Source organism: Ammospiza nelsoni, chromosome 14 (genome assembly GCF_027579445.1).
Source record: "Ammospiza nelsoni isolate bAmmNel1 chromosome 14, bAmmNel1.pri, whole genome shotgun sequence".
NCBI classification, from domain to species: Eukaryota; Metazoa; Chordata; class Aves; order Passeriformes; family Passerellidae; genus Ammospiza; species Ammospiza nelsoni.
The window spans coordinates 10,198,316-10,226,023 of record NC_080646.1 but is presented as its reverse complement, the minus strand read 5'-3'; the positions used below and the strand labels follow the sequence as shown (position 1 = coordinate 10,226,023).

General features: G+C 42.2%; 4 protein-coding genes across 8 annotated transcripts; 3 read left to right on the top strand and 1 right to left on the bottom strand.

The window, feature by feature from the left end:
* Window positions 1-245: 245 nt before the first annotated feature.
* On the top strand, window positions 246-5,331 carry BLOC1S6 (biogenesis of lysosomal organelles complex 1 subunit 6). The gene is made up of 5 exons (XM_059481989.1): window positions 246-459; window positions 1,174-1,318; window positions 1,884-1,971; window positions 2,574-2,660; window positions 3,415-5,331. Exons 1-5 carry the CDS (start codon window positions 402-404, stop codon window positions 3,532-3,534), a joined length of 498 nt encoding a protein of 165 aa, XP_059337972.1. The 5' UTR covers window positions 246-401; the 3' UTR covers window positions 3,535-5,331.
* Window positions 5,332-7,076: 1,745 nt separating this feature from the next.
* SQOR (sulfide quinone oxidoreductase) lies at window positions 7,077-15,887 on the top strand. Of its 4 annotated transcripts, none has more exons than XM_059482006.1 (10): window positions 7,077-7,095; window positions 8,668-8,913; window positions 9,244-9,414; window positions 9,893-9,946; window positions 11,500-11,694; window positions 12,574-12,783; window positions 13,240-13,423; window positions 14,257-14,324; window positions 15,158-15,336; window positions 15,537-15,887. In XM_059482006.1, exons 2-10 carry the CDS (start codon window positions 8,686-8,688, stop codon window positions 15,592-15,594), a joined length of 1,347 nt encoding a protein of 448 aa, XP_059337989.1. In that variant the 5' UTR covers window positions 7,077-7,095; window positions 8,668-8,685; the 3' UTR covers window positions 15,595-15,887. The 4 variants fall into 4 exon arrangements, with proteins under 4 accessions (XP_059337989.1, XP_059337988.1, XP_059337990.1 ...); XM_059482005.1 differs by lacking the exon at window positions 7,077-7,095 and adding an exon at window positions 7,315-7,367; XM_059482007.1 differs by lacking the exon at window positions 7,077-7,095 and adding an exon at window positions 7,843-7,863.
* A 370-nt stretch (window positions 15,888-16,257) lies between these two features.
* On the bottom strand, window positions 16,258-19,203 carry LOC132079408 (nicotinamide riboside kinase 2-like). Its single transcript, XM_059482009.1, has 8 exons — window positions 18,943-19,203; window positions 18,706-18,796; window positions 18,284-18,329; window positions 17,958-18,144; window positions 17,649-17,720; window positions 16,836-16,942; window positions 16,546-16,637; window positions 16,258-16,438 (listed from the first exon to the last, which is right to left on the bottom strand). The coding sequence occupies exons 1-8, from the start codon at window positions 18,966-18,968 to the stop codon at window positions 16,433-16,435; spliced, it is 627 nt and encodes a 208-aa protein (XP_059337992.1). The 5' UTR covers window positions 18,969-19,203; the 3' UTR covers window positions 16,258-16,432.
* Window positions 19,204-21,400: 2,197 nt separating this feature from the next.
* Window positions 21,401-27,390, top strand: LOC132079477 (CDC42 small effector protein 2-B-like). 2 transcript variants are annotated; one of them, XM_059482128.1, is made up of 4 exons: window positions 21,401-22,176; window positions 23,569-23,776; window positions 24,202-24,303; window positions 24,837-27,390. In XM_059482128.1, the coding sequence occupies exons 2-4, from the start codon at window positions 23,723-23,725 to the stop codon at window positions 24,909-24,911; spliced, it is 231 nt and encodes a 76-aa protein (XP_059338111.1). In that variant the 5' UTR covers window positions 21,401-22,176; window positions 23,569-23,722; the 3' UTR covers window positions 24,912-27,390. The 2 variants fall into 2 exon arrangements, with proteins under 2 accessions (XP_059338111.1, XP_059338109.1); XM_059482126.1 differs by having other exon boundaries at window positions 21,404-22,192.
* Window positions 27,391-27,708: the final 318 nt, after the last annotated feature.

Below are 27,708 nucleotides of genomic sequence, written 5' to 3'. Positions count from 1 at the left end.
GCGCGGCCCCGCTGCCCGGCGCGGCCCCGCTGCCCGGCGCGGCCCCGCTGCCCGGCGCGGCCCCGCTGCCCGGCGCGGCCCCGCTGCCCGGCGCGGCCCCGCTGCCCGGCGCGGCCCCGCTGCCCGGCGCGGCCCCGCTGCCCGGCGCGGCCCCGCTGCCCGGCGCGGCCCCGCTGCCCGGCGCCATCGTCACTCCGCGTCACTTCCGTGCCCGGCGCGGCCCAGGCCCGGAGCGCGGCGGCGGCGGCGGCTCTATGGTGCCGCGGCGGCGGAGCGCGGGCCGGGGGGCGCCGGGCCGGCCCGCTCGGTGAGGGCAGCCGGACCCGCCTGCCGCGGGCTCGGGCGGCCCTGCCCGGCCGTGCCCTGCTCTGCCCTGCCTGAGGGCGCCGGGAGCGGCAGCGATGAGCGGCGCGGAGGGGAAGGAGGCGGCGGCCGCGGGTGACCCCGGGCGCTCGCTGGGTACGTGAGGGGAGCCCGGGCCGGGCGGGACGCGGGGAGAGGCGGGAGCCGCCGCCGGGCCCGGTCAGAGCGGAGCGCCCGCCGGGAGGCTCCCCCACAGCCGAGGTTACGGGCGGGCTCGCTCCCAGGGCAGGGGCTGCCTCCCGCAGCGATCTCCCCCGTCCGGGACCTGTGAAGGGTTTTATCTTCCACCAGAGGACAAAAAATAATTGTAGCGTGCCCCTACAAAACTTCCAGGATGTGAAGTTCAGTTCTTGGAGTTCAGCATGGACTCTTCGTGTTTGGAGTGACAGGCGAAGACCTTTCATAGCCTGGCTTTCAGATTTTGAAAGCAAAGGTTGGGGGCTGTTAATGTTTAGGTACTCTTGATACATAGTTAGAACACTGATGTTACCCATTTTTTTCTTCAGTAGACTGGAATACTCAATTTTTTTTTAAAGATATATATGTAACAGTTATATTTCCCTCTTTCTATTCTGCTGCTGTGCACATAAAAGGGTTTACCAGGAAGCCTGTGATACAGGACTAAGAACAAGGAAGGAATAAAGAAGAGGAGGAAGACGAAAGTCAAGTTTAGTTGAAAAAGTGCGGAGAACTTTAATGTGATTTAATGCATTTCATTTTTTGAAAAGTAAAATATAGTTGCTCTAGGTGAAGCTTGAAGTGTGTGCTGACCTGTCACACTACACTCAGCCTTGCTGTTCTTTGGTGTAGGTCCCGGTGATGCATCTCCAGATGAAGGAGTTGTAGAAGATCTGCCTTTAATAGATGAGAAGGCTGTGGAGCAGCTGACTCAAGGATTGATTTCCCACTATCTGCCTGATCTTCAGCGATCAAAATCAGCACTGCAGGAACTTACGTAAGCAGATTTTTGGAACCAGCTTCATACTTGGTTTGCTGCTCTTTTCAATATAATGTGCCAGCTCCCTTTAACTGGAGGTTAGTTTATCAGCATTTCTGTATCCTGACTCGAGCAGTCTGAATAATGCAGATCTGTGGGAGTAGCAGGGGGTGTGTAAGCTGCAGTGCAGCCTGTGAGCACTATGGCTGAAGAATGTGTAACACTAGAAGAGTAAAATCCCCTAAGCCAGGCAGAACAGAAGACCTAGATTTCTTAAATGATTATTCACTTCTGTAGTGGAAAAGTGTGCTAAAAGCTGGATTGATTTTGGTAGGAGACATGCAGTTTGTATTCAGGGAAGCTTGTAGTGAGATATATTATTTATTGTTCAGTCTCTAAACCATATTGCAAAACACTGGAAAAATACAAGTAGGGAGCTAAACAGATAAGAGTTCTTTGTACACTGATGTGCTGTTGGGAAGTGTGTATTGATACTGTTTTGGTTAAAAGTCTGTTTAAAGGGCTGGTTGAAAAGCAGATGTGGTGCTGTACTTTGGGTTTATGCATCTGTTTTTTGTTTTAGACAGAACCAAGTGGTACTGCTAGAAACATTAGAACAAGAAATTTCAAAATTCAAAGAGTGTAACTCCATCGTTGATATCAATGCTTTGGTAAGTATCACTAATGCCCTTTAAATTCTAGATTAGCATAGATCTTCTTGCTGAAGCATTCCTAGCAACTTGTGTCTTTTCCTTTTTCTTAATGACCTACAGAAGGAAAACCAGCTCAGATATTAGGGACAAACTGCTGGAGAGGGTGGGAAGCAGCATGTTTCCCTTAAATAGGAAGGGCAGTGGGAAGAGTGCAGGCTCAGGCAGGCAGCATTGGTGGCACTGGCTGTTCATAGCCAGCAGCCAAAGCAAATGTACACATTTTTTCAGTAGGATTGAGATTCCACCATGGGCTCTGTGCACCTCTCCAGACTAGCAGGAATGGTGCATGAAACACTCCTGTATGGTGCATAAAATTGTAATATTTTTGTTCTTTTTCATGAATCTTAACTCAGTAGATTACTATGTGCAAGTGTTGAGATGTAGTAGTTTTCTCTATTAATATATGTGATATGTAAATTTTATATATAAACTTGAACATGTTTGTTCCATTATCAAACTGTTCTGGTAATCACTGTTTTTGATTGCTATTTTACTGTGTAGCTTTAGAAAACAGCTGTTCTAACTTGACAGTCAATGCTTTAACAGTTATGGTTTTTAAGTTTTCAGAAGCTAAACACTATCACAACAAGTTAGTGAATATTAGAAATGAAATGATGATGCTGCATGAGAAGACATCAAAGTTAAAAGTAAGTGGGATAAATATTTTCACTTTCCAATACAGATACTTATGTATTATTGACTTCTAACTTTTATTTTGGATGCATGCCGAAAATTCTGATTAAAATATAATTTTATCTTAAAATTATGTTTTCAGTAGCTCCAAGCCATGTATGTTTTTAACCTTTCACTTGCTCCTAATGGTGCTCAAGCATCTTACACATCTGAACTACTCTTTCAGTGTAATCTTCATGTTTAGGTGGTGTAAGAATCATGCCTTGTTTTGTTGCTTTAGTCCACTCCATTCCAAGCAGTTCTCTTTGGTGTTTCAGTTTCATTTCAATGAAAACTAGATTGTCACCAATGTAAGAATTTCTCCTTTTGTTTAATGTACCATGAACAGTGGCATAAGTTCACTGGTTTCATGCTGTGTAGACAGCCTGGTTACATTCTGGCAAGATTAGTCAGTGTGTTCAACAAGAGAATTTTTTCTTGGAGGCAGTAAATTGCATGGTAAGAACCTTGTCAGGTATACCCAAAGGGTGACTTTTAGTGAGACTGAAGGGGCTCCAGTTTGTGTTTTCCCAGTGTGGATCACAAACTTCCCATTTCTGAACAGTAAGCTGAAAGTGGGAGGGATGAAGCAAAAAGGAACAGTTTATGCTACATTCAGTCATAAGGAGGGTGTGTTGGAGAGAGGCACAATGGGAGGGATTTTGTTTGTTGCTTCAAATTAAATATATCTGTAAAACTTACAGTTATTTTCTTGTCTTTTCTGTTTAGAAAAGGGCCCTTAAGCTGCAACAAAAGAGGCAGAAGGAAGAGTTGGAACGGGAGCAGCAACGTGAAAAGGAACTTGAAAGAGAGAAACAGTTAACAGCAAAACCTGCAAAGAGGACCTGAAAACAGAGCATGCAACAACTTGACTTGTCTGAATTAATGATTTCTACATTCACTGGAATTAAGGCAGAGTTTGCTTAAATTGGGCTACAGCTGTTGCTAGCAACAGTCTACTCTCTGGTATTATAAATTCCAGAATGGTAATAATAGAGTCGGTAACATTCACATTTTTTAATTTCAGCCATTCAAGTTGCCTTCTTTTGTAATGCTATGCAGTTTGATATTACAATGTAAGTTAATTTTTATATATATGTATATAGGAGAACTAGGCATCACAGTTTTAAGTATTTATCCATTTTAGTTGTCGTCTGTTCTTTTGGTGTTCAGAATTCTGAGAGATTTGATGGCTGGCACATGTTTTTCAGACAAAATGCAGAGAACTTTTTAAAGTTCAGTTGTCACACCAGACTTTAGCAGCTGCATTTTCACTGAAACTGCTTTGTTTCATGCAGTTGGGATCTGTCTTTGATCATAAATACTGATTTCTTGTGCAGCCTCAGTTTGATTCATCTCTAAAGAACTGAAGAAAATAGCAGTGTATTTTCTTAAAAGTTCACTTCATTGCAGAAATCTTTTTTTTTTCTTTTTTTTTGTCATCAAGTAACTTAAGAACAGCTTTAAGGTAACTTCTGAATAAGTTCCTAAGTTCCCAGCTGAAATGATTGGCAGGGGAGAAGCAGAACACTAAAGATTGTCATAATTGATGTGTGCACTATGCAAAGATTTATGAATTTGTGCTTTCACAAACATTTAAGTCAAACCAGGAAACTTTTGCTTCTCTAATGGTTTATTAGGAAGACTTTTGTGGTCTAAGCATATTTTTGTGGGATTAGAAGTTGTAATTTCTTTATCTTGTGTGACAAAATAAAACATAAACAAAACTAAACTTTTCCACTTCATGTGAAATTCAGCCACTTGTGGGAAAACTACTGCATTTAGTGTTTTTTTTTCTTAACAAATGAATCATTTGCACTTCAGGGCTATCCAAGAGATTTTTTTAAGAGTCCTCACCCAGAATGATGATTATATTAGTGTCTATTGATGAGAAATTTGGAATGGAGGTTGATACCCATTTCTCTGAATGTAATTGCAGCACTTGGTGTGGACTGCCATTCAAATGAATGTACAAATTGTCTAGACTAGTGAAAGAGCTTTAAATTATTTGTTCCTACAGGCTAACAAACTAGTTATTTTATAACTGTGTCTCTTTTCCAGTATATCTGTGTTTCTTCTTAAGTAATAATGTAAATGATGTGTTTTGAAGTGAGATAAAAGGTAAGCTATGTAAAGTTTTCCTTAAAATATGTATAGGAATGTCTTACAGGGGCGCAGTCCATTTTGTTTTCCTTCTGTTTTAGGTGACTCACACAGTGTGCACCTGCCTGGACTTTCTGTACTATCATTTTCTGAACTCCTAATTTCCTGTTCTTAATATCTGTTATCTTCTTCTGTGAAAGACATACTCTAAGTACCCAGGCATCATGCAAGGTAAACTGGGTTAATGTTTTGGGACAAGGAGAACAAACTGAAATGCTTTTAGTGAAGCAGTATTAGATTAAAACTTTCCCCAGGTATTTTTCCCTGAAGTTGACTCATGGCTGTTAATTGCCAGTGGATTGTTGGCCTCTGCTGTGGTTTGTATGTATTTCTAAGAGAAATGTAAAGAATTTCCACAGTCCATTTTTTGGAGCAGAATGTACATAACTAAATGTTGTCTAAGTATTTTATTTTGTAATGTAATTTCACAATCAAATTCTGGGAATTAAAATCGTTCTCATTAAACTATAACATGAAACTGGATGCCTCAGTATCCAAATCAGGATTGAATTCCTTTGATATTTCTTGATTTGTGTGCCCTCATAGAATCCAGTTTACTGTATCAAGTCATCTTCTCTCTCTCTGTCAAGAACTGTGTGGTTTTTTCCAAAGAACTGTGGTTTTTGTGGGATTTTGTTTTCTTTTGTTTCAAAAAAAATCATTAATTAAAACTAGAGAATTCTAAGAAATTCATAGAAATTTATACTTTTGAAATTTGGTACATTTCAGCATTTGGGATAATTTCCAGTCAAAGGAGTAAAAGCTGACAGTGGTGCTTACTTGAGGAATCACATGCATGTACATAAAAATGAGATTGATTAATTTTCCCATAAAAGCATGGTAAGATCTGGGTTTTCTATGAATAAGGACCTAATTTTATTAAATGACATTTCTGTAGTAAAGGGGGAAATTAGTAAAAATGTATAGGATGAAGTTTGTTCCATTTACATAACTCCTATTAATGTGTTCTTAAATTACTTCAGTGAAAACTATAATTCATTATAGTTTGTTCTATAGTTTGTTCTACATCTATAGGATGTTCTACCAAATACTCTTGTAAGTCTTAATGCATAAAAGTAAATGCTGCATTGGATGAAATTAACAATACTGACGTATAAAAATATGTGCTTGCATCATCATGCACAGCCTGAGTGAGCAGTTCTGTTGCTGTGTACACTTAGTCATGCTTGATTTTATAAAAAGTTCCTTATGGAGTAGATAAATGTGGTAGTCTAGGGTTAGGGTTAGGCAGTGTGTGCCCATCCCTCACAGCAGCTCCCACCCTCTCATCCAGCCTGGACTTTGGAAAGGTTGAGGCAGTGCTTGTTCCCTACGGCTGCTGGAGGCCTCTGTGCTGCAGGTGAGGAGTTTCATCATGTTTGCTTTGTGAGTTTCTGAATTATGGAATTCATCTGAGTAATTTTTTTAATTAAAACTGCAGTCTGTGGGGAAATATGCATGGGAGCTTAAAGAAAATACTGCAATGTTTAAAGGCAGTCTTTAAAATACATGTTTAAAAAAACAGGCCAACAATTTTCTCATGAACAGAGATGAGGATGAACCTCTTAGAACAAAAAATGTGGAAAAAAGGCTGCACTGTGATTATACAAAGGCAGCTGGAAACAGGAAGCTGAGAAACTCATAAAAATTATAAAATGGGCAGTTTGGGTGTTTTAAAGGATAGAACTATAAACCCTGGGGCTTTTTTCTCTTTAGAGAAGTCTCTGTATTAACAAAAGGTCTGATCTTTATGACACCCTTTAAAAAGTACTGATTTGTGTCTTCTTTCAGTACATTTTCTGTCCAGTGAAACCCAGGAACTCTGGGTGTTAGCAGCTTTGAAAAGAGAGCCTATCACTGGGGGATGCACTCCATCAGAGCTCATTTATTATTAATTATTGATCTGATCTAGTGTTTTGGTGTTATTTTACTAAGCTTAATAATTTTGCTGGTTCTCTATGTCTATGGAAAAGGGCTCCTAGATTATAGTTTAGGGCTGGCGCTCTCAGGTAAGAGAAAGAGATATTGAAGTATCGTTGCTCCCTCCATGAAAGTTCAGCTATTGCAGTATCCGTGCTCCCCCCATGGCCGGTACTGTATTAGCGGTGATTCTGCTGTCGGTAACGGCGATGTGAGTGACCCGTCCCGTGCCGTGCCGTGTGTGTCCGGGTGGGACTGCGCTGCTGCCTGGGACGGAGGCCAATGCCGAATGCACGGCTGGGTTACCGGGGATTGGCAGGGGGCCAGGTAAGGACTGGAGTTTCAAACTTTGGGAAGCACGGGTTTGGAGCTGCGGGTGCCACCGGTACCTGGCCCGAGCGGAACGCCCGGCTCAGCCGCTCGCGGGGGTTCCGCGACCACCACCGGCTGCGCCACCCGGCCCGGCCCGGCCCTGCCCTTCCCGGCCGGACGGCGGCCTTTGCCCGCGGCTGGGCAGCACCCGGAGCCCCGAGCTCCGCCCCGCCGCTCCCGGCACCGGCGCCGATCGCACACGAGGAGCGCGCTCGGCGCAAGGAGCGGTGAGTGCGGAGCGGGGAGCGGGCCCGGGGCGTCCGGGCTGCCGTGACGGACCGCGGGTGGCGGCTTGGGCCGAGCCGGGAGGCGGCGGGGGCCGTGCCGGTGGGCAGTCTGCGGGGGCCGTGCCGGTGGGCAGCCTGCGGGGAGCCTGCGGGCCGCAGCGGCCTCGCCCAGCGCGGAGCGGGTCGTGCCCCGGCCCCGGGGTCAGCGCCCTGCTCCCCCGCCGGGCCGGGTGCCCCCGCCTCGGGGCCGCGGAGCAGCAGCGGCCGCTGTGACCGCGGCTGAGGGCTCGCAGGTCTGGAGCCGGCCGGGAGCTGCCCCCGAGCTCGCACACGTGCATGGGTGGAGGGCTTCCACTGCTGATCTGGGCTATCTGCTAAAGAATAGTTGCAATGATCTGTACTTCTTGTCAGTAGGACTTGTCTAACTTTATTTGTTCCAACTTCCTTCAATAAACTGGTCCGATAAAGTGGGCAGTCTTGAGAAGCTTAGCATACGGTAGGTGCCCTGGAGAGGAAGAAATTGCAGTTGTACTGAGCAAGAGCTCTGCAGGAACTGCCGTGCTTGGGTGACGTGTTTGTTTAGGCTCTAGTTGAGATACTGAGGTACTGAGCTCTCCTGCTCAGCCTTAACTATGATTTCTTTAAAGTGCCTTTTCTTCATTATTAAACAGGCTTATTCTAAAAACATGCAAATAGCCTTAGAGTGAAAGGGAAAAGAGATCTATAAACGTGCACATTTTAAATAGCTGCCTGCGCAGATGATAAACAGCCTTCTTAAATTAAACTAACTTCCCGTGGATTTGGGTGTTTTGTTCTGAATGGGGAGGGGATGAGAAGAAAATATTTGCATCATGTTTTGCATCTGCAAAACAAAATTAGTAAAATTTGTTTTACAGTGGATGTCTCTGAGATTTTTTCCCTCTGTGTCCTAAATTGTAACTATAAGGATTTAATAACGGGGCATATATTATAAAGAATTCATGATACACAGACATGAGGGATGTCAAGATAGCACATGAAGGTGCAGAATGAGTTGCTGAACTACATCTAGTGTAGTGGAGAATTTTTGAAGCTGACATTGGCAGATTTTCTTGAAAATATTTTAGGTTTCAGGTGTAATTTTGAAATTCCAGTCTGTAAGTAACATAAATGAGTAAATAAATGAAAAAGCTGTAATTCTTGCCTGATGACTTGAAGAATTTATTATTATAATTTTTGCCTTGAAAACTAACCCAGGCATTTAAATAGATACAAATTCTGTCTCCTGTAATTGTTACTGGTGCCTTTCCTTATCTCCTAGCTTCTCACTTAATGAAAGATGTCAGCAGTTGGAGCAGTGTTTTCCTGCTCCTGTCTCCGTTCTGGTTTGTGGCTGCTGAAACCAGGAATGCAGCAGATGAGCTCCTTACACACAGCAGCCAGGTGTGCTGTCAGGGATTATTATGAAGTTCTTGTGTTGGGCGGAGGCGCTGGTGGCATCTCCATGAGTGCTCGCATGAAGAGGAGAGTGGGGGCAGAAAATGTGGCTGTTGTTGAGCCAAGTAAGGTGAGTGTCCCTCTGCTCTGAAGCACTGTAAAGAATAAGCATTTTACATGTGACCAGATGGGTCTGATTCTCATCCCTCTCCAGCCCTACAAGTTTTTAACTCTGGAAAGTAAGCCAACTAACCATCTTTCAAAAGATTACATATTACACTTTCTTTTTTGTGAGATTGGTGCATCCCTGCAGCTTTGGAATGGAAAAATCTTGGTTGTTTATACAGCTTCTTTTGTTAAGAATAGTACAATGCTCAGAGCACATTGCTCCCATTTGGAGTGATGTGCCTTTAAGTCCCTTTAAACAGTTTTGAAATGTCCGTTTGAACTTTTGTTTCAGACTCATTACTATCAGCCCCTGTGGACCCTGGTTGGTGGTGGTGCAAAGCAGCTGGCAGCTTCTGCACGTCCCACAGAAAGTCTGATTCCTTCAGGTGTTGAGTGGATCAAATCTCAAGTTACAGCATTGAATCCAGATAAGAACTATGTCTGCCTGGAGAATGACATCAAGGTAATAATGAAAAAAAAAAAGTTTTTTATTTTATGTCATGAGTTCTGTCCCTTCCCTGCAGATTCCCTTAGAACTGCCTATTGAGCAAGGCCTCCAGCATCTAGGAGGCTGGGAAATTCCAATTAGTCTTATATACTTGATCCTAATATCTTTTTCTAATAAAAACTGTGGTAGATAACTAGGTTAGAATAACATCAACTTAAAATACTATTATCATAAGCCTTTGCCCTGTTTATGGTGAATTGAAGAGAGAGAATATTTTTGCTCCAGATACCTGGGTCTGTGTATAACAGAGGCTGTGTGGGTAACTCATAATGCAGTTAGCATTTTAACTAGAATTTTTAGAGCCTAATTTATGCTACTGATGCTCCCTGTACCTCTTTCCTTGTGACTCTGTTGCTGTCAGGTAACTGAAATTTACTTTGATGTAATGCTTTGCTTTCTTTGTCTAAAATTCTTTTTATTCCTTACACAACAGGTATCTTACAAGTATCTGATAATTGCTCTTGGAATTAGTCTGCATTATGAAAAGGTATTTGTTTTACAGAATCATATATTTACTAATTTTAATAGCATCATGTACATTCATAAAAGTAAATGGCTTTTCAGAACTGTTTATACTGCAAGGTATTGAATGCTATGAGTTAGAGCTAGAAGGCAGACTAATGTCTTTACTCCTTCCACAGATCCCTGTGTAATAATCCAAATTACTCTTGGGAAAGCCTTTCATGATAACTTTGTTGCATCTCTGTAGCAATATCAGCAGATGGGGCAGTAAGCTAAATCCAGAGCTTTAAGGCAGCTGTAATAATGAGATAATAAGGTGTACTGACTGGAATCTGAGGCATCTCTGATGTACACAGAATGAGGAAAACAGAGCAGTCAGTACAATCTGACCTGCAAAATTAATTTGAGCTACCCTCACCTTTCTTAAAGGATGCACTTCAGAAGGAGCCAGCTGAGTTAACAGGCTTGTGTTTAAATAGGCCCTGGGGCCCTTCCCTTTGAAATGTTTCCTGTACACTGCACACAGTGACACTCTGAGAAAAATGTTGGTGCAAGAATGACCACAGTGATATGTAGGAGGAGGAAAACACAAAGGCAAGATGTCTGAGCAATTTGACTCTTGTGGTTTTACCCTGACCTGAATATGATGTAGTACCTGACAATATATTTAAGTATCTGTTTGAAAAGCTTTCAAGATATATGTCAAGCAAGAGCTGGTGTCAGTTAGCTACAGTCACAAATAAGCTCTGGTGATTAGGTCAGTGGAATGAGGAGTTGCAGCATGTTCAGTGACCCTCCTCTCAGTCTTTATATCCATTGCTTCAGTACAAGCTGATAAAAATAAATTCAGTGTTCGCTAGTAGAAGCCATTAACACAGTTAATCACACTCTGTAATGCAAACTCATAGTAACTTTAAAACAAAAGTGGACACTTGAAAAAGGGAGATGGTTTCTCTTCACCAGCAGTGTATTCTGGTGCAGACTGGAACATCCCAAACACATGGCAGTGCATGTAACATGACTTCATATTCTCACCGAATTTCTGCAATCCATTATGTTGAAATGGATACCACTTCCTTTCTCACAATCACATGCTCAGGTCACAGTAGGAGTATTAGGGAAATAATTACTGGATGGAGATTGGTTAAAACAAAATCCTAGGCAAATACCGGTATCTGCAACTGACTACAGAAAAGTTTTATTCACCTTATACATTTTCATAAGGCTTTTTTTTAACATTATTTTTACTTGTGATGATGGGGCAGTGACTTTATATATTCTTACTCTGAATTTCAGTCAACAAAAACTTGGGACTGGGTCTGCACTGAAGACTTAGGCTCAGATGTTGCAGACCAATTTCACTAAATGTACATCTACAAAATCATATACTAAATTCTAAAGGAAATAACTGTTTTATTGCTAGGCCTATTTTTAAAAATACCAAGTAGCAAGTAAGTATGGACTTTCCTATTGATAGAAACTTCTTATGTAGTTATTTCTCAGTCTGTATTTAATACTTGTCAATGATGACAAAACTTTTGCCATCTGTACTTGAAACCTTGATTTCTCTTTTCCTAGATCAAAGGCTTGCCTGAAGGTTTTAAACACCCTAAAATAGGTTCCAATTATTCAGTCCAGACAGTAGAGAAAACATGGAGAGCTTTACAAGATTTTAAAGAAGGAAATGCTATCTTCACTTTTCCAAATACTCCAGTGAAGTGTGCAGGGGCTCCTCAGAAGATTATGTATTTAGCAGATGCATACTTGAGAAAAGTAAGTCTTTTACCCTCTCTGCCAGTGCTTTTCCTCACAGTTGGAAGGAAGGCTTGTTCTAAGGGTTTCATATTATCTTTAAAACAAATATAAAAGACATGAGGGTGCTGTGACTCAGGATTATTGAAGTGACTGAGTTGGTTTTTCATTTTTAATATGTAAGGAATGCAGGTAAATGGATTGTACATAAATATTTAGCAAATATTTAATACCAGAGAAACTTGTAGAATTCAGAAATTCAGTTCAGAATTTCATACTGAAAAAATGGCTTGCCCTGCATCTGGTGAGCAGCAGATACAACTGTTCTCAGCCTAATTTATTACTATAAATGTTGCACCAAAAGAATGCTGGCTAGTATTACATCACTCTTGTTACTTTAAGTACTTCATACCTGTTGCCATTTGTCTACTAGTCTGAAAAATGGTTATGCTTGCTCCTTGGGGTGCATTGTCTCAGCATCAGGAGGAGTCTTAGCCAGGCTGTTAAAGCAAGCTTAGTGGAAGCAAAAGACAACTTCAGCTTCATATGTGTTTAAGTTTCATGAGCTACCTGGCTGGGTGAGTACCTGAATTATGCACAGAAGTGAAGATTTTTGAAAGCTTTTTAACACTAAACTGCTTCAAGAATTTAACCTGCATACAGCAGTTCCTCAGTGCTTTGCAGCCACCTCTTCTCACGAGTTGTTTGTGTGAGGTATCTTCAGTACCTCATGCTGAAAGAGTCTACCTTCCAACATGCTGTGAAATATTAATTAAACATTCATTAATAATTGAACTGCATGAATAGTTCTATCAGCTCTTTAGTAGTGCAGCACAGTTCTTTTGTCTGTTCTTGTCACAGTTTCTTAATAGAAAAGGCTAATTGGATCTCCTCCTGCAGACAGGAAAACGTTCCAAAGCAAACATCATATTCAACACCTCACTTGGTGTGATTTTTGGTGTTAAGAAATATGCTGATGCATTGCTTGAAATAATAAAGGACAAGAACATTGTTGTTAACTACAAGCGCAACCTCATTGAAGTTCGAGCAGACAAGCAAGAAGCTGTGTTTGAAAAGTTGGACATACCTGGAGAGACTGAAATTTTTCAGGTCAGGAGCTTTCAGACCCTTCATTTGGTTCTGTTTCTTTTCCTTGTGTACTGCAAAGTAACTTTTACATTGTTAGAATACAGTCTGCCTCATTGTGCATTGCTCTTCCCCCTGAGAGTACTATCTATAACTTTAGCAGAATATTAAAAATTTTGAAACCAAGGTGGAGAGAAGAAAAAATGTCTCATAAATAATGCCTGGAGTCCTGTATGCCATGGGAATGTATCAGGTGTGTATGGAGGAAGGCAAATTGCTTCCAAATGGAGTTGCTTGATAAGGTTCATGTTCATTAAAGGATGCACTTGAAATTTGAGGGCAGATTTTCATTCTATATACTTGTGTTTAAAAATCCAAAACAAACACAAACCCAAGAAACCCTCTCTCCACACTCTATCGCCTTATACCAATAGGTAGTTTGTTCTGATGAACTAACCATTGTCTTTTCTTTCTGTTCAGTATGAAATGCTTCATGTCACACCCCCAATGGGGCCACCTGCTGTACTCATTGACAGTCCTGTCTCTGATGCAAGTGGCTGGGTGGATGTGGATAAGGAGACTCTACAACATAAAAAATATCCTAATGTCTTTGGTATTGGAGACTGCACCAACCTTCCAACATCAAAAACTGCTGCAGCTGTAGGTAAAGTGGCATGTGTATGTTTGTGTGTGTAGGTGACCAGAGTGGAGTCAGTAAGCTTTTTGTTTAGTTTGCTGTTCCTGAGGTCATGACTTCAATTTTGAGCTTTCCAAAAGACCAGAGGCTCCTGGGCCAACTAGCTACCTACAGACCATGTTGATGCCACTAACCCAACAATTCTGTTGTTCCAGATGCCTCACAGATTAGCTAATTCTACTTTTTGTGTTCATAGAATGTCACATAATGAATGACATGTTCTTGTATTACATCATCATTCAGTAATGAACCATTCTGCTTTATCTTAGCTCCTCATGCATGTGCCACCTAACTGATAAGTCACTATCAAAAAGTCACATGTTCTGGCCTTGTAGCCACAGGTTCCACAATTAAAACACTTTAAGTGTATGGTCTCACAACTGATAAAATGCAAATAAGAGCAGAAAAAACCCCAGGCTATACAGTCTGTTATTGATGTAATGAAAGGGTAGGGTACTTAACTCCAGTAAATGGGTCTACAGTTACAGCACTCAAAACGAAACACAACTTCAGTGTGCCAGAATGTCAGTATTTGATAAGACTGAGCAAGTATAATTTATCATAGCAGAATGGGCATAGGCTAAAAATATCAGCTCAAGTTTCATTAAGCTTTAACATGTTCGAAACAGTGAGGCCAAAGCATTAGTCCTTTTTTTTTTTTATCTGGGACAGTAAATTTACATTTAATTTCAATTGCAACTGAATTGTCCAACAAAATGCCTGGCTAATACTGTTTGCTTTAGTAATGACAATTGTTGGCTGAAATAGTCTTAGTACATTTCTATTTCTTTCTTATTTAGCTGCACAGTCTGGAGTCCTTGATAAAACCATTTCTCTGGTAATGAAGAACAAGTTGCCAGTTAAAAAGGTACTTACAGTTCTTGTCTTAGGGAGAAATTCTCTTGAATGTTTTCTCCCTTATGCAGGAAGTCTTGCACGCAGCTGAGTGTGTGAACCAGAAGGCAGGAAAGGCTTTGCCTCTGCAGTTGTGCTAAATGGTTACTTGCTGCATGTCAGAGTAGTAATGGAATTGCACAGTACATACTGCCATTGAAAGTATTACCTCCTTGAAGCCCTGACTTCTGACTTGAGAGAAGGTTAGAGGCTGATTAGTCAGCGTTTTCATCAGTGCCAGTGATTTACTTACACTGTTGAGGTAATACCTGCTCCAGAAAAACTCTTGCAAACTTGTTTCTCCTGCATAGGATATGATCTTCTAAGGAGGTAAACTGAAGCTTCTGTACGACAGCTGTTAAACCTAAATTATGTTCAAATTTGTCCTTGAACCTTTACTTTTATTTTACACATGGCTTCCTTGGGGGCACTAACCTGAATATCCTGCAATTCTCCGGAAGTTCTCACTGCAGTTCCCGTTGCCTTGTTGAAGCAAACACCAGCTCTCACCCAGATCTGCTGGTCACCAGTTCCACTGGTTACACTGACCAGCCATTAATGACATTATGCCCTGTTTTGTTCTAGGTTAGGTCTAATTTAAGCAATGTTAAGCAAATTAAAAAGTAAATTTGAAAGAGTGGCTTAATATTACAGGTAATAAACCAGAACTGGCTTAGCAGCTTTCCAGTTTTGCTGATATTTACACTGGAAATGCTGAAACCTCCTAGAAAGTTATTTTGAAATGTGAATGTTACCCATGGCCTTTAGGCTTTGGTCAGAATGAGCAGTGGGTATATTTCATTGCAGTATGATGGATACACATCCTGCCCACTAGTGACAGCCTACAACAAGGTGATTCTGGCAGAGTTTGATTACAATGGTCAGCCTTTGGAGACCTTTCCCATTGATCAGAGTAAGGAGAGAAGAACCATGTACCACATGAAAGCTGATATGATGCCTCTGCTCTATTGGAATGCACTACTTAAGTAAGTATTGAAAAAAACCCAATCAGGTATAGACACCTGTCCTGGTTTAGTTCCTTGCTGAAATACAAGCAAAGTACATCCTCAGCTGTGATCAGAGCAACACTCTAATGCTCATCTCTTCACAGTACAGTATCTTATAAGAAAAAACCCTTTCCCCAGGCCCTACTTTGATAGTATGTGAAAGAACTTTCTGTTTCCAGGGGATACTGGGGAGGACCAGCTCCTGTCAGGAAGATGATGCATCTGAGCTTGAAGTAACTGCTGCTTCTCAGCATTGGTCAAAACCTTCCAAAGAAGTGGACTGGTTTCACATGGGATCAGTACATATCTTCCCTCTTGGAATACCTGGCAGACATTTTTTTTATATCAAGCTTAGGTCAATAATTTACTTTTCCTCCTACTATAGATGAAAGCCTCTTTAGTGCTCTTTTCATGCTCTTTTATGTCAACTGAGGCCTTAAACTACTTCTGTATTTGCACAGGAATCTGACCTTGCCTTACCTTACAGATTACTACAGGAATTGCTACAACAATAAATACTTTCAAAGCTATTCTGCATGCAAAATTTTCTTCCTGAACCTAAAACTGATTTGTCTGCATCCAAAATCAATGCATGCACTGGATTTAACAGTTATTCAGTGCTAGTAAAATGGCCTGAAAGCCTCCAGTTCTCTTATTTTTGAAGAACATAAATCCTAATCTCTAAGCGTACCTGCTACGTAATTCTTAGAGGAATGCATGCTGAGTTTTGAAAGCAAAATAGTCAAAGCAGTGTGTGTATATAGATACACACACTCTCCTAGGATAGCTGAACCACTTCACATCAGTTCCACTATAATGTTTTAACCTGTGACACTAAGAACATCATGAAGAGTCACCTGAGAATGCCTACTAGACTGAAGCACAATTTAGGATCACAGACAAGGGGGAAGTGCTTTTTAATTGTGGCCATACAGAACTCAGTTTTCAAGGGAAAGGTTGAACAAAGTTGAATTTGGGAGTTGAGTCTTCACAGAAGCTGGAACTTTAGAGGCAGTCAGGTAGACAGCGTGGAGCAAACAGGAATTATCTTCACTCACCAAGAATCAGCAGCAGCTTATTTCTAAACAGAAAAATAGATGTGAACATATTTTGAGTTGCAGCTTCATACTTTCCAAAACAGGTTTTAAAAAGTTTGCCTTTGATTTGCAACATAACCTGGACATATACCTGGGTGTTAAGCAGTTCCTCAATCTTATTCTGGATCTGTCCATACACATCATTAAACAGCTCCTCCTTGGATTTTGTCCCATTCAAATGCACTTAAAGGAAGTAAAATAAGAGAACTATAATAATGTCTCTGTAAGCTTGCCAGATCCTCACTTAAAAAGCATGCACCTAGCTGGTATCAGAGAAATATACTCCCTCCACCTGCCTCACCTCCTCTCATGCATTTAACCAGGATGTAATGCACAGGTTTGAAAAGCAATCTCATAAAGTGCTTTTGTCATTAGACTTACCCACATCAACTCCAAGTTCTTCCATTATCTTCCTGTGCTTGATGTACATAGGCCAAACATGGCCATCAAACAATCCAGGTGGATCCGGTACAGTGTAATTCCTTGAACTGTAAGGAATTGTAACAATTAAGGCATTGTTACTCACAAGTACTCCAATAACAATTCAGGGAAATGACAGATCCTTCATTGGGCATCTCTAAACATTTGCCTGAGCCCATTGACTCCAGTTTGGTTTCTGAGCTTATCAGAAGTTCGTAGTTAGCAAGAGCTGCAAGCATCAACTTACGCAACTAAACTGAAATTTGATGTGCAGGGCCAAAGTGATTAAAATGCAAAAAGAGTTCCCAAGACAGACTGATCTAAATATTGATCCATAAACTCTTAAAAGCTTTAGCAGAACTTTGGGTAAATTAGCTGTCTTATTCTTCTTGAAATATAATTCAAGTTTTCATTTGCAGTAAGAACAGTGTGTGTGTGCAACAACACAGCCAAATGTAAAACCTCAGATAGTTTGAGACCTGGGAACTGTGTAACTGGAAAACCAGCATGAGAGAAAGCTTAGTGGAAGGTGTGTGCAGAAACTGAGTGTTACATGCATGACACAACAGCTTGGTGGGAAGTCAGAGGTCAGTTTGGTGAAGGAAGCTACAGTATTCTAACTCAGCAGCTATATTTGCCTCTATCCCATCTCATCTAAAAGCTTCAGAAAAACAAAGTCTTGAATGGCTAATACAAAAGTCTAAATTTTAAACTCTTTGAAAAAATTACTTGAATGAGTTAGATGGTATTGGGCTAGAAATCAGGCAAACTTACCTTCTTCTCCTTTTACACTCTTCATATGGAATGGAAAGAAAGTACCGATGGTGGAACACATCAATCAGTGGCCTGAAAGAGACACCTACTTGATTACACCTCAACTAATTAGTAGCAAGACCCAGAAAAGTAAAACTTTATCTATTTCCTGTACTTAGAGCCACCTTTAGACTTGTGACTCCTAAACTTGGCAGTAGTCAATGCCAGCTACTAACTCTTGGTTTAGAAATGTCTTTTCATTCCCTTGGAGGTTTGCCCATTACATAAAATAATGTAAAAATCAAAATGTATGACGGCACAATTGATTACCTGTAGGTGTAAAGTAGGAAGCCTTCAACAATAAGAATGTGGACTGTTTCATCTCCTCCCTCCTTATCTTCCAAGATCTGGGCATCCAGTGTGTTATTGATCCCATGAGAACGTTCAAACTTGACTGGGTTTTTAATCCAAGCATTTATGGTACTCATCATAGCTTCCATATCTAATGCACTAATCACTAAGACAAAAGAGACAACTCTCATTAAGCAGCAATTCAATATCATCTAGTGATAGAATCAGTACAAAGCAGTGCACATAAAGAATCAATATACTCTAAGATTTTGAGTTATGCTTTGCAAACACTAACAAAGGCTTACCATCATACTGTTTAAACCCATCTTCAACTTCGATCTCATCTTGGGGCTGAAACAGTAACAAGAAAAAAAAAAACAAACCTGCATGGTCAGGACAGCTACTCAGAAGTTCAATACCCGTTTCAAAGCAAAATTCAAGATCCAAACCCTGAAGCTTTCAAGGGGAATCTTAACCCTCCACCAGGTTCCTTTGCATGCAGATAAAAGGAGCGGTACGATAAAGCCGCGTGCTGCTCTATCTTCCCACGGACACGAGCGCGGAAGCCGTGGGGTCCCGCTCGGCGCAGCCTTATCCGGCCCCGCCGGGAGCGCAGAGCCGCGGGCAGGGCGGCGCAGGGCGGGCAGCGCGCCAGCAGCGCGGGCGGAAGCGCAGGGGGTCACCCCGCGCCCTGCCGCGGCCTGCAGGGGCCGGCGGCCCCGCTCACCTTGAAGAAGTCATCCTGGTGCACCACGCTGCAGTTGGGCAGGGCCCGCATCAGCCGGCGGGTCAGCGTGGTCTTGCCGCCGTTGGTGACCCTGCGGCGAGAGCGCGGCCGTCGGGAAGCGCCACGTGCGGCCGGTCCACCCCCCACCCCCACTGCGGCACCGGGAGGGGCCGGGACGAGAGACCCGCGCCCGTCCCGCGGCCCGAGCCGCCGTCCCCGCCCGGTCCCGGCTCTCACCCGCCGATGCCGATGATGATGTTCATGGCGCGTCCGGCGGCCGCCCGGCCCGACTCCTACTGCCTGTTTCTGAGGGGCGGGGGGGGGACCCGGTGTCTCCGGTACCGGCCGTCTAGGTGCCTGAGCCGGGACCCGGGCAGAGGGAAGGAAGGGGCCGGAGAAAGAGGAGAAGGTGGAGAGGGGAGAAGCCAAACGTCAACTGCTGGGCAGCGCCATGGTCGCTCAGAGCAGCAGCAGGGCCAGTCCGCGCCGCGCCGCGCGCTCCGCAAAGGGGGGCGGTGCCCGCGCGCGCGCGCCATGCCTTCGCGCTCCGCCGCGCCCATTGGGCGGCCGCCTCCGCCGCGCAGCCAATAGAAAGCGGCGTGACGCGAACGGCTCGCGGCGATTGGCTGGGGCGCGCTCACTCACGTCCGGCCGCGTTAAAGCGCGACCGCTCGGGGGCGCTCGACGGCCTCGCGCCGGGGAAGGGCGGAGGCGGGACCGGTGGGGGCGCGGCGCCCCCTGCTGGCTCCGGGCCGCGCGCTCCCCTCCCGTGAGGGCGGAGTTGCGGCAATGCCGGGTGCTCGGGCCGCCGGCGGCTGGGCCTGGCCCCGCTCCGGACACCGGCCCGGTTCTGCGGTGAGGAGCGGGGCCGCGCTGGGGCCGAGAGCGGCCGTGGCTCCGCGTGAGGGCGCGCGAGGCTCCTGAGGGAGCGGCGGGGCGGGAAGGCCGCGAGCGCGGGGGGCGCCCCCTGCCGCTGTCCCGGGCAGCCCCGCCAGCATCGCTGGGTCAAGGTCACGGCGCGTCCTCGGGCCCGGCCGCGGCCTCGGGAGGCTCGGGGAACACCGACGGCGAAAGCCACACCGAGGGATTCTGTCCTGCAGCCCTCTCTAAATGGCGGCAATTCCTGCTGCTCTCATAGGCTTTTCTTTGGCCGTCGTGTTTGCTCCTCTGCTGTGCCTGGGGAACTCTGCCTTTTCTTGTTAAGGCTTTTTTTCCTTCTGTAAAGGAGGGAAATTTATAATCATAGTTTTTTTTTAGTAACAGTGAATTTCATAATTTACAAGCCACTTAATCCGTTCAACATGTTTACACTATTGGCGGTCGATGTGTTGCCAACCATTTGCTTGTTTTTCTTTATTTTTACTGGTTTTTCTGGTAAAACTGCAAGCAAACCTTAGTTGATTTCTCTTGCAGTTGTTTTAACTTCCAAATAGAATACATACTTTGGTCTCTTGGCATTTCTTCTTATTTTAAGGACAACACACACTTAGTTGAAAATAAATTTTTATTTTCAAGATTAAGGTAATTTAGCTCATTTTCATTTTTAAACAGAGGGACTGCCTTTGTGGTTTGGGAGGTTTTATGTGTGAGGAGGTTTTTTGGTGTTTCTTTATTTTTGGTTGGTCGGTTAGGTTTTGAAGAATTATTTTTTAAATATATGTCTACTTAGCTTTGGAAAGAAGGGTGTCCTCAGAGAGTACATCCCAATTTCTTAGGTTAAAAATCCTACACAGGTAGGATTCTAAAATCCTACATAGGTAAAATCTTATTCTCAGCTTTCTGCAAAGCTCCAGGAAGGTAGACCAGTATATAAATTAATGATACATAGTGGCATTATTATTATATAGTTTGAGGAATGCATCCCTGTAATCTGTATTTTACATACACTGGTAAAATCAGAATGCTATTTACAGGCAGCTAAGTTCACTCTACAGCATCTTTTAGCTGTTTTGGCCCCAAGGTTCTTCCAAATTCTTAATAATTGTTTTGTACTCTTCACCTTTTTACCAAGCAAGATGCACTCTCCAAGCTTCATTCTCAAAACTCATACAAGTTTTGCTGTCTTTTGCCACTCCTTGTCATTCAAATATGTAAACATACAACAGTTTGAGGCTTTTAACATGATGTTGATGTCAAGTGAGCAAAGGAGGGATAATGAACAAATTAGAAGCCTGGTGGTTTTAGAAAGGCACTTAGGCTGAAATACACTGCTCCTTGCATGAACTCGGTACTGACAGAGCTGGAATGAAGTGGGCCCAGCAGTAATTCCAGTTTAACACTGATTTAGGGCAGGGGGATGGCAGCCTGAGACAATATTCACTAACTGTACCCTCATTGTCCTGCACTAACAGCTCGAGGCAAGGATTTTGCATGATCTGACCTTGAGTCTGAAGGACAGTTGGGAAGAATAAATATGTTTAGTGATGTTATTTATCAACATTACCATGTGTCTCCCCTGTCAGGTTTTGGTTCGATTCGGGCCAATATTTTCTGTTGATATTTTACAAGTAAAATACAGCAAGACTTTGAATACTTTTTAATACACAGCAGTGGTAGAAGAAGTTGATTGTTACACTCAGGGAGGTTTATCGCAGCATTCCCAAAGCTCTGGGGCACTTTAAGTCCTGGGCTCCGGCAGGGCTGTGCATCCTGCCAGCACATCCAGGGCCGTGTCTGCGCGTGCTAGCCATTCCCAGGCCCTTTGTCTCCTGGCCTGGATGATACTGCTGCCATGGTGAAAAACAGAGGGAAAGAACAACAGGATATTGTCCCGTTCTGCTCTGCGTGCCAACTGTGACAAAATGTTGTTTTCTCCTTGCTTTGGGGATTCGTGTTGGCTTTTTCTTTTCTTGGGTGAGCCTGAAAACATTCAGATGTTTTTAAAATTCTTCTGGTTAGTGTGGAAACCTTGAGTCTCTGGGAGCAAGGTGGTGTCCCATGCCCTGGCACAAACGTTCCTGTCCTGGGGGATGATTCTCTGAGTCATGCAGAGGAAAAGAAGCGTTCTGATGTAAAAGACAACAGGAAGGCGTTCAGCACGCCGTGTGCCAGCAGGACACCTGCAGAGCTGCCGCAGGGTGGAAGTGAGCCACAGGCTGCATGGGGAGTGCTGAGAAAACTGCACGGCTGCACAAATCTGATGCCAGAGCAGGGCTCTATTTTTGGTCTCCTTTCTGCGTTTCTGACACCTGTAGGGACGCGTGAAGTGCACAGGAGACTTGTGCAGCACCTCCCGGAGCGGAGGAGCCGCCGCAGGGCATGGGAGCGCAGCGGAGCGTTCTTGCTTAGCCAACAGGACTAATTATAACCTAGGAATATGAACTGTAAATGTGCTGAAGCTGCCAAGACGGGAGCTGGGAGTGTGCCAGCGCTTGAATGAGGACACACCATCCTGTCAGGACTCTCCGGGAGCAGCAGGCAGCGCCGAGGTGCGCACGGAGCCCCACACTGGAGATGGACACGCACACGGGGGTACGGCAGGAGGACGGTAGGCGTTCGGCTGCTGCTTTGGGAAGGGCGGGGGTCCATCAGTCACTCTGCTTTGCAAATAGGTGATCTCTGTGCACTGACACACTTAAGAAAAGCTTAGCTTTGATGTGGTCTCATTAACATGCAACAAACCCCAAAAATCCACAGTTAATGTGAAGTGCTGGCAAAAGCTTTGACTTGTGCTTGTCTTTATGGTTGTGTGAACCACTGTCCCTCCAGGTGGTGGGCATGAGGTGAAAAATGATAATTGAGGCAGATAATGAATTGTATTAAAACCACCTAGGACAAACTGGAATAATATAAGACATTCTGCAGAAATGTATCATATAGACTACTTAAAACAAAGGGGCACACATTGCATGCTTTGAAAGATAAATCGCAGAAATTTTAAAAATCTGCTTGAAGTGAGACATGATGAAATGTTAGAAAACCACAAAAGTGAAAGAAATAGATGTGGTAATTACATAATTGTGGGACTAATAAGAAATGCCTATGAAGGAGGAAATGCCTCTGAAGCTTATGCTGGTTTGCTGTGAAAGCTTTAGTGGGGGTTCAGAAAGACTGAATTGATGCAATTATACTGTTTAACTTCTGTTAAGCTGTAAACTTCAGAAAAACAACAAAAGTTTCTTTAAATGAACATGTTGTGATATTATTTTAATGATCTGGGGTATGAAAAATTTGATAGCAAAGGCTAGTCTATAACCCAAGGCTTGCTTTGAACAAAGATACATTAAAAAAAAAAAGAAGTCAGTAACTACTAAAAGTTGGGCTGTCTCACGGTACTTAGAGTCAGTGAGTTTCCTGGTTGTGTCTCCAGTTCATGACTGCTATGTTAATACTTTATACATGTTTATATGTTCTGGGAAGCTGTTCTATGTTCTATGTTTATACATTCTGGGAAGCTCTAGGCTCTGATGCATGGTTTGCTTGCTGGTATGCAAGGCTCTTCTTTTCTCTTTTAAGGGCTATTTGGAATTGTAGAAGGCTCTTTGCTTTGAGCTTTTCCCTAAGTAGAGTAACTATATCATATGTAAGGCCTCAGTTTGTTAATGTTAGCAGATCAATCTGTTCAAAGCTGATTTCTTACAGAACAGTAAAGTTTCATGACTTAAATTACTTATAAAAATAATTCATAAGTAATGGTTACTTATAGTTATGAATGGTTCATAAGTACTCTCTGTAAATATGCAGGGTTCTTAACCCTGATTTCTGATGTGAACATAGTAATTTTAAATTGATGCTCCTCTTCTTTACAGGAATGTTTAAGAATGTAACAGGTTTGTTTTAGTCTTAGGAACTGCCTATTGCTCAATAACTGTTACAAAATTTTGATATATTTTAATATAAATTTAAATATTAATCTCTTTGCAGGTATATTTATCAGATGCATTCTGTGATCTCTACCAGTGACCCTGCACAAGCATTTCCTTTCTAAGCTCACTCTAGGAACTGCACTTGTCCTTGTACTGCTCGAACTCCCAGAGAACTACACTCAACAAGACCTTTTTACCTACTGAGAAATATAATGACTGAGTTCCTGGTTTGTTTTAACTGGTGCAATGGTGAACAGCCCCCACCGGTAGGTAGATGCACAACTGCCATCCTTTATTGGATTTGAAATTTTGTCTTCCAGTTACGTGGGAAACACTTTCATTACTGTTGTTTTGATTAGTTTGGGCAAAGCAATGCAAAAGCTAAAACCAGTCCTGTTAAGCTATGTTTGGACTGTGTTCTCTGCCAGAAACTTAGACAGTGTGACTGTTTGCTGTTCTCAGGCCCTGACTTTCCAGCAGTAAAGAAAGCTTTTGCTAGAATTCAATTAGCAGGAATAAAAGTGACTTTCATAGTGTCCTACTGCGAACAGTCTGACACTTCAGCCTGCTTGCCATGAGGTGTCATTTGGGGTCAGTCTTGGCTATCTATTTTTATCTTGGCTACTTGTTTCTGGCTGAAAGCTGCTGATGTTTTCTGAATAGAGCCCTAAGATATTTTATTTTCTCATAGAAGAGGCGCCGGAGACTGGACCGGAATATGATAGGAGAGCCCATGAACTTTGTGCACACCGCGCACGTCGGGGCTGGGGAGATGAGCAGTGACTATTCCTCAGTAAGTGTGCACCCCTTGAGGGGGGAGAGGCACACCTCTCCCCTCAGTAACCTGCAGAGCAGGTAGCTAATAAAATACTAGGTAATTATAACACAGAGAAAAATCTTGAGGGTTTTTTTTTTATTAATAGAGTAGCATCAGAACAGAACTGTCTTTTGGTTTGTAAATATGAGATACTGTGGGAGATACACTGAGAATGAAATACTCATTTCCTCAGTATCTTTACATGCTATAAGAACCTTTTGGATGCAGATTCTATGGATGCACTTGATGCTAGAACCAAATCACCTTGAAATCAAAGCTGTGGAGGGTGAGGGATGTAAGAATAAGTGGATTTTGTATAGCAAAATGGATCCCAAAACTGCCTTAAAATAGTATTTAACAGTCCTGTCTTTAGTTATTATTTCGCCCTACTGTTGGGACTCAGCACTGCAAACATATGGCCCACCTGCCCTTTCAAATTGATGCCTTTAATAATTGCTCTGGCAACCAGAATTTATAAGATGTCTTCTAATAGGCTTTTTTTTTCCTAGGCTGTGTCAATTCAGGACCATATGAAGTCTAAAGGAGGCTACACAAATGGCACTTCTGCAACTGTTGAAATATAGAAAACTGAGAGAAGGCTGAAATCTGCTCTGTCTTATGAGGACCCCTTGGACTGTGCTTTCATATTCTCTAAAACCTTGTTGTCATGGAGTAGGGAGAGCACCTGAATTAAAAATAGGTCAGTAAAAGCTTTGGTGTTCTTTGCACAATATCATCTGAAGGACTTATTGTAAATTATCCTTAAAATGGTCCTTCATGGTAGTGTTGTAGTAACAACTGTAATTTGTCACTGTGGATGTCTTCCTAGCTCTGTCCCAAAAGCTTCTCAAAGCTTTCATATCAGTTGGAGGTCAGTATGAATTGTCTGGATTTTGGCATCTTTTTCTCCTCTCAGGAAATGCAGAGGATGTTTAATTCGAAGGTGTTGCATGATTTCTCTTCTTACATGAGCTAAACTGAGTTGCTAAGTATGACCTTGTAGCTGTCAGATAACTTTGGATCTGTTTTTTTGATGCTTTACAACCTAATGCATAAATCTTTGGTATTTTTAATGCCTTTTGATAGTGAATGAACTCTAATGTAGGATAGTTAGCTGAGTCTGCAAAACACAGTGAAACTTCTGCCTTGCCAAGATAACACTTTTGTATCTAAAAATGAAACTTTTGCAAACATTCTGACTCTTAGATGAGACTGAGAGCAAGAGCTGTGTCCCTCAGTGACTGGGCTGTCTCCCATCCATGCACACACACTGCTGTGACTGGCAGCTGTTACTGCAACACAGCTAATTGTACCTGCCAGTTAACTTCCAGTGGTGCTACAACGTGCTCACAAGTGTGTGTTAGTTGTGCTTGACTGCCATTGAATTTTAAACTAAACGCATTTAAGATCCCTTTCTATGTTACCTCTCTGTAACAGTAACCACACAAGGCTTCAAGGGGTATCTTGCTTGTCTTTCTGGCTCCTTAATTTCAAGATTGTCTGTTTTATATGAAATTAATCTTTTCTTGCATGTGGTGTAAGTGATACGGCCATGTGAAGGACACACATTTAAAGAAACTTGTGAAAAGTTGCAGGAGAGTATTAAATGGGAACAGCATTTTGCAGAGTTCCAGCACTTCATAAATATTTAAATAAATATCCATAAATATTTAGACATACTCAAACTACAGTTTATTACTTAGTTCTTATTCATCTTTCTATTAAGTGACATGACAAAACTGCTGAAGCAGAACTGGGTTTTTCTCTTACCCAATCACTGACAATTGTTCCCCAGCTCAAAATTCTGTATGACTGCCATTGTAGAAACAGGAAATCTGCTTGCTCTCATGGGATTAACTAATTATAAGTGTTTAAATTGCTGCCATATCAGCACAAGTTATGCTGGAAGTCAGCAAACTCTGCCCTTGCTCTCGGCAGAAGATCACTTACAAACTTTTCTCCATTAAAAAAAAAAAATATAATATATTATAGCAAATCTTTTAACTTGTATGATTCTGTTTATAGTTGTGATACTTCTTAAATCTAGGCTGCTAGCTTTCCTGAATTGTTAGGCTGCCTTTTCTGAGTATATTTGGGAACATAAAACATGAATGGTAGCTCTGTGTTTCTGAATAAGTTCAAAAAAACAGCTTTTCCCCTCCCCCCTATTTTATCTTTTAGTTCCAAAAAGGAAGAGAGAGTATTGCTTTCTGTAACAGTCAACAGCTGATCATAGCATTCTGTAACCACATAAGAGAAATTTAATATCCATGTCTTGCTAGATCCTTATTCTTGAATTAGAATGCACACCAGATATTAATATATTTTAAAATTAGCATCGTTAACTGTACATTTAGCTTTTACAAATTTTTTACATTTCTGTCTTCTAACTTGAGATATATTCTAACAGCCTAGTTAAGATACAGAGTTTAAAGAATCTAAATCCTGTATTGTGTTGAGGAAGCAGAAAGTGGCCAAGTTGTTTGAAAGAATAGACTCTAATTAATCTGCTATTACACAGAATTAATGCATTCAGTCATCTATACCTGCCCAGAAAAAGTGGTGATAGGGCACTTGTCATGTAGAAAATGGGCTGTGTTTTGTTAACACTGTAAGAAAACACATTGAACAGGAGTTAGGGTTTCTTGAAGACCCATTCAGCAGATTTAAAATTAGTGCTAGAACTAGGAAAAAAGGAGTTGGTGAATATTTCAGTTCTTCTCTCTAAAAAGAAATGAACAGAAAAATTGTTATTAAACACTTAATTTAGAGAAAAATCCTGGTTTTGATCATGTAAACCAAGTAGCATTATCTGGTGTGAAAGTAACCTATTTTCATCAGGCTATATAGCATTATATAGGATCATAATAAAGTGTAACATTAATAAAAAGAAATGTTTTGCTATTACATTAAAAGTGTCATTACTTTAAAAAATCTAACAAACATAACAGGTCTTAGGGCTTAGGTATTTTTTGTTCTATATTTAGAAACCTTATGTACTTGTAATCTGTCATGTAACTCATTATGAGCCTATCTTAGCTATAATAAACATTTTGAACTGGGCACTGGCACTCTTTTCATATAGTGGAAAATGTTGATACTTTCTCTGCACTGAAAATCTGTTGGTTAAGTGGATGGATCAGCATGGCTTGAGTTTTTATTGCACAGAATGAAATTTCTCCACTAGAGAGCACAATTTTACATCAAGTCTTCTCTGTTCTATGCAAGCTCTTACTCCGTTGTGGGGTTTGGTGGATTTTTGAGCTTGAGTGAAATAAAATACAGAAATAATAACAATTGATCAAACTTTTTAATCTACGTTGTAGGCTGTGAAGACCTTACATCAAGACAATCAAGAAACACTGCAGCTCTGACATGATG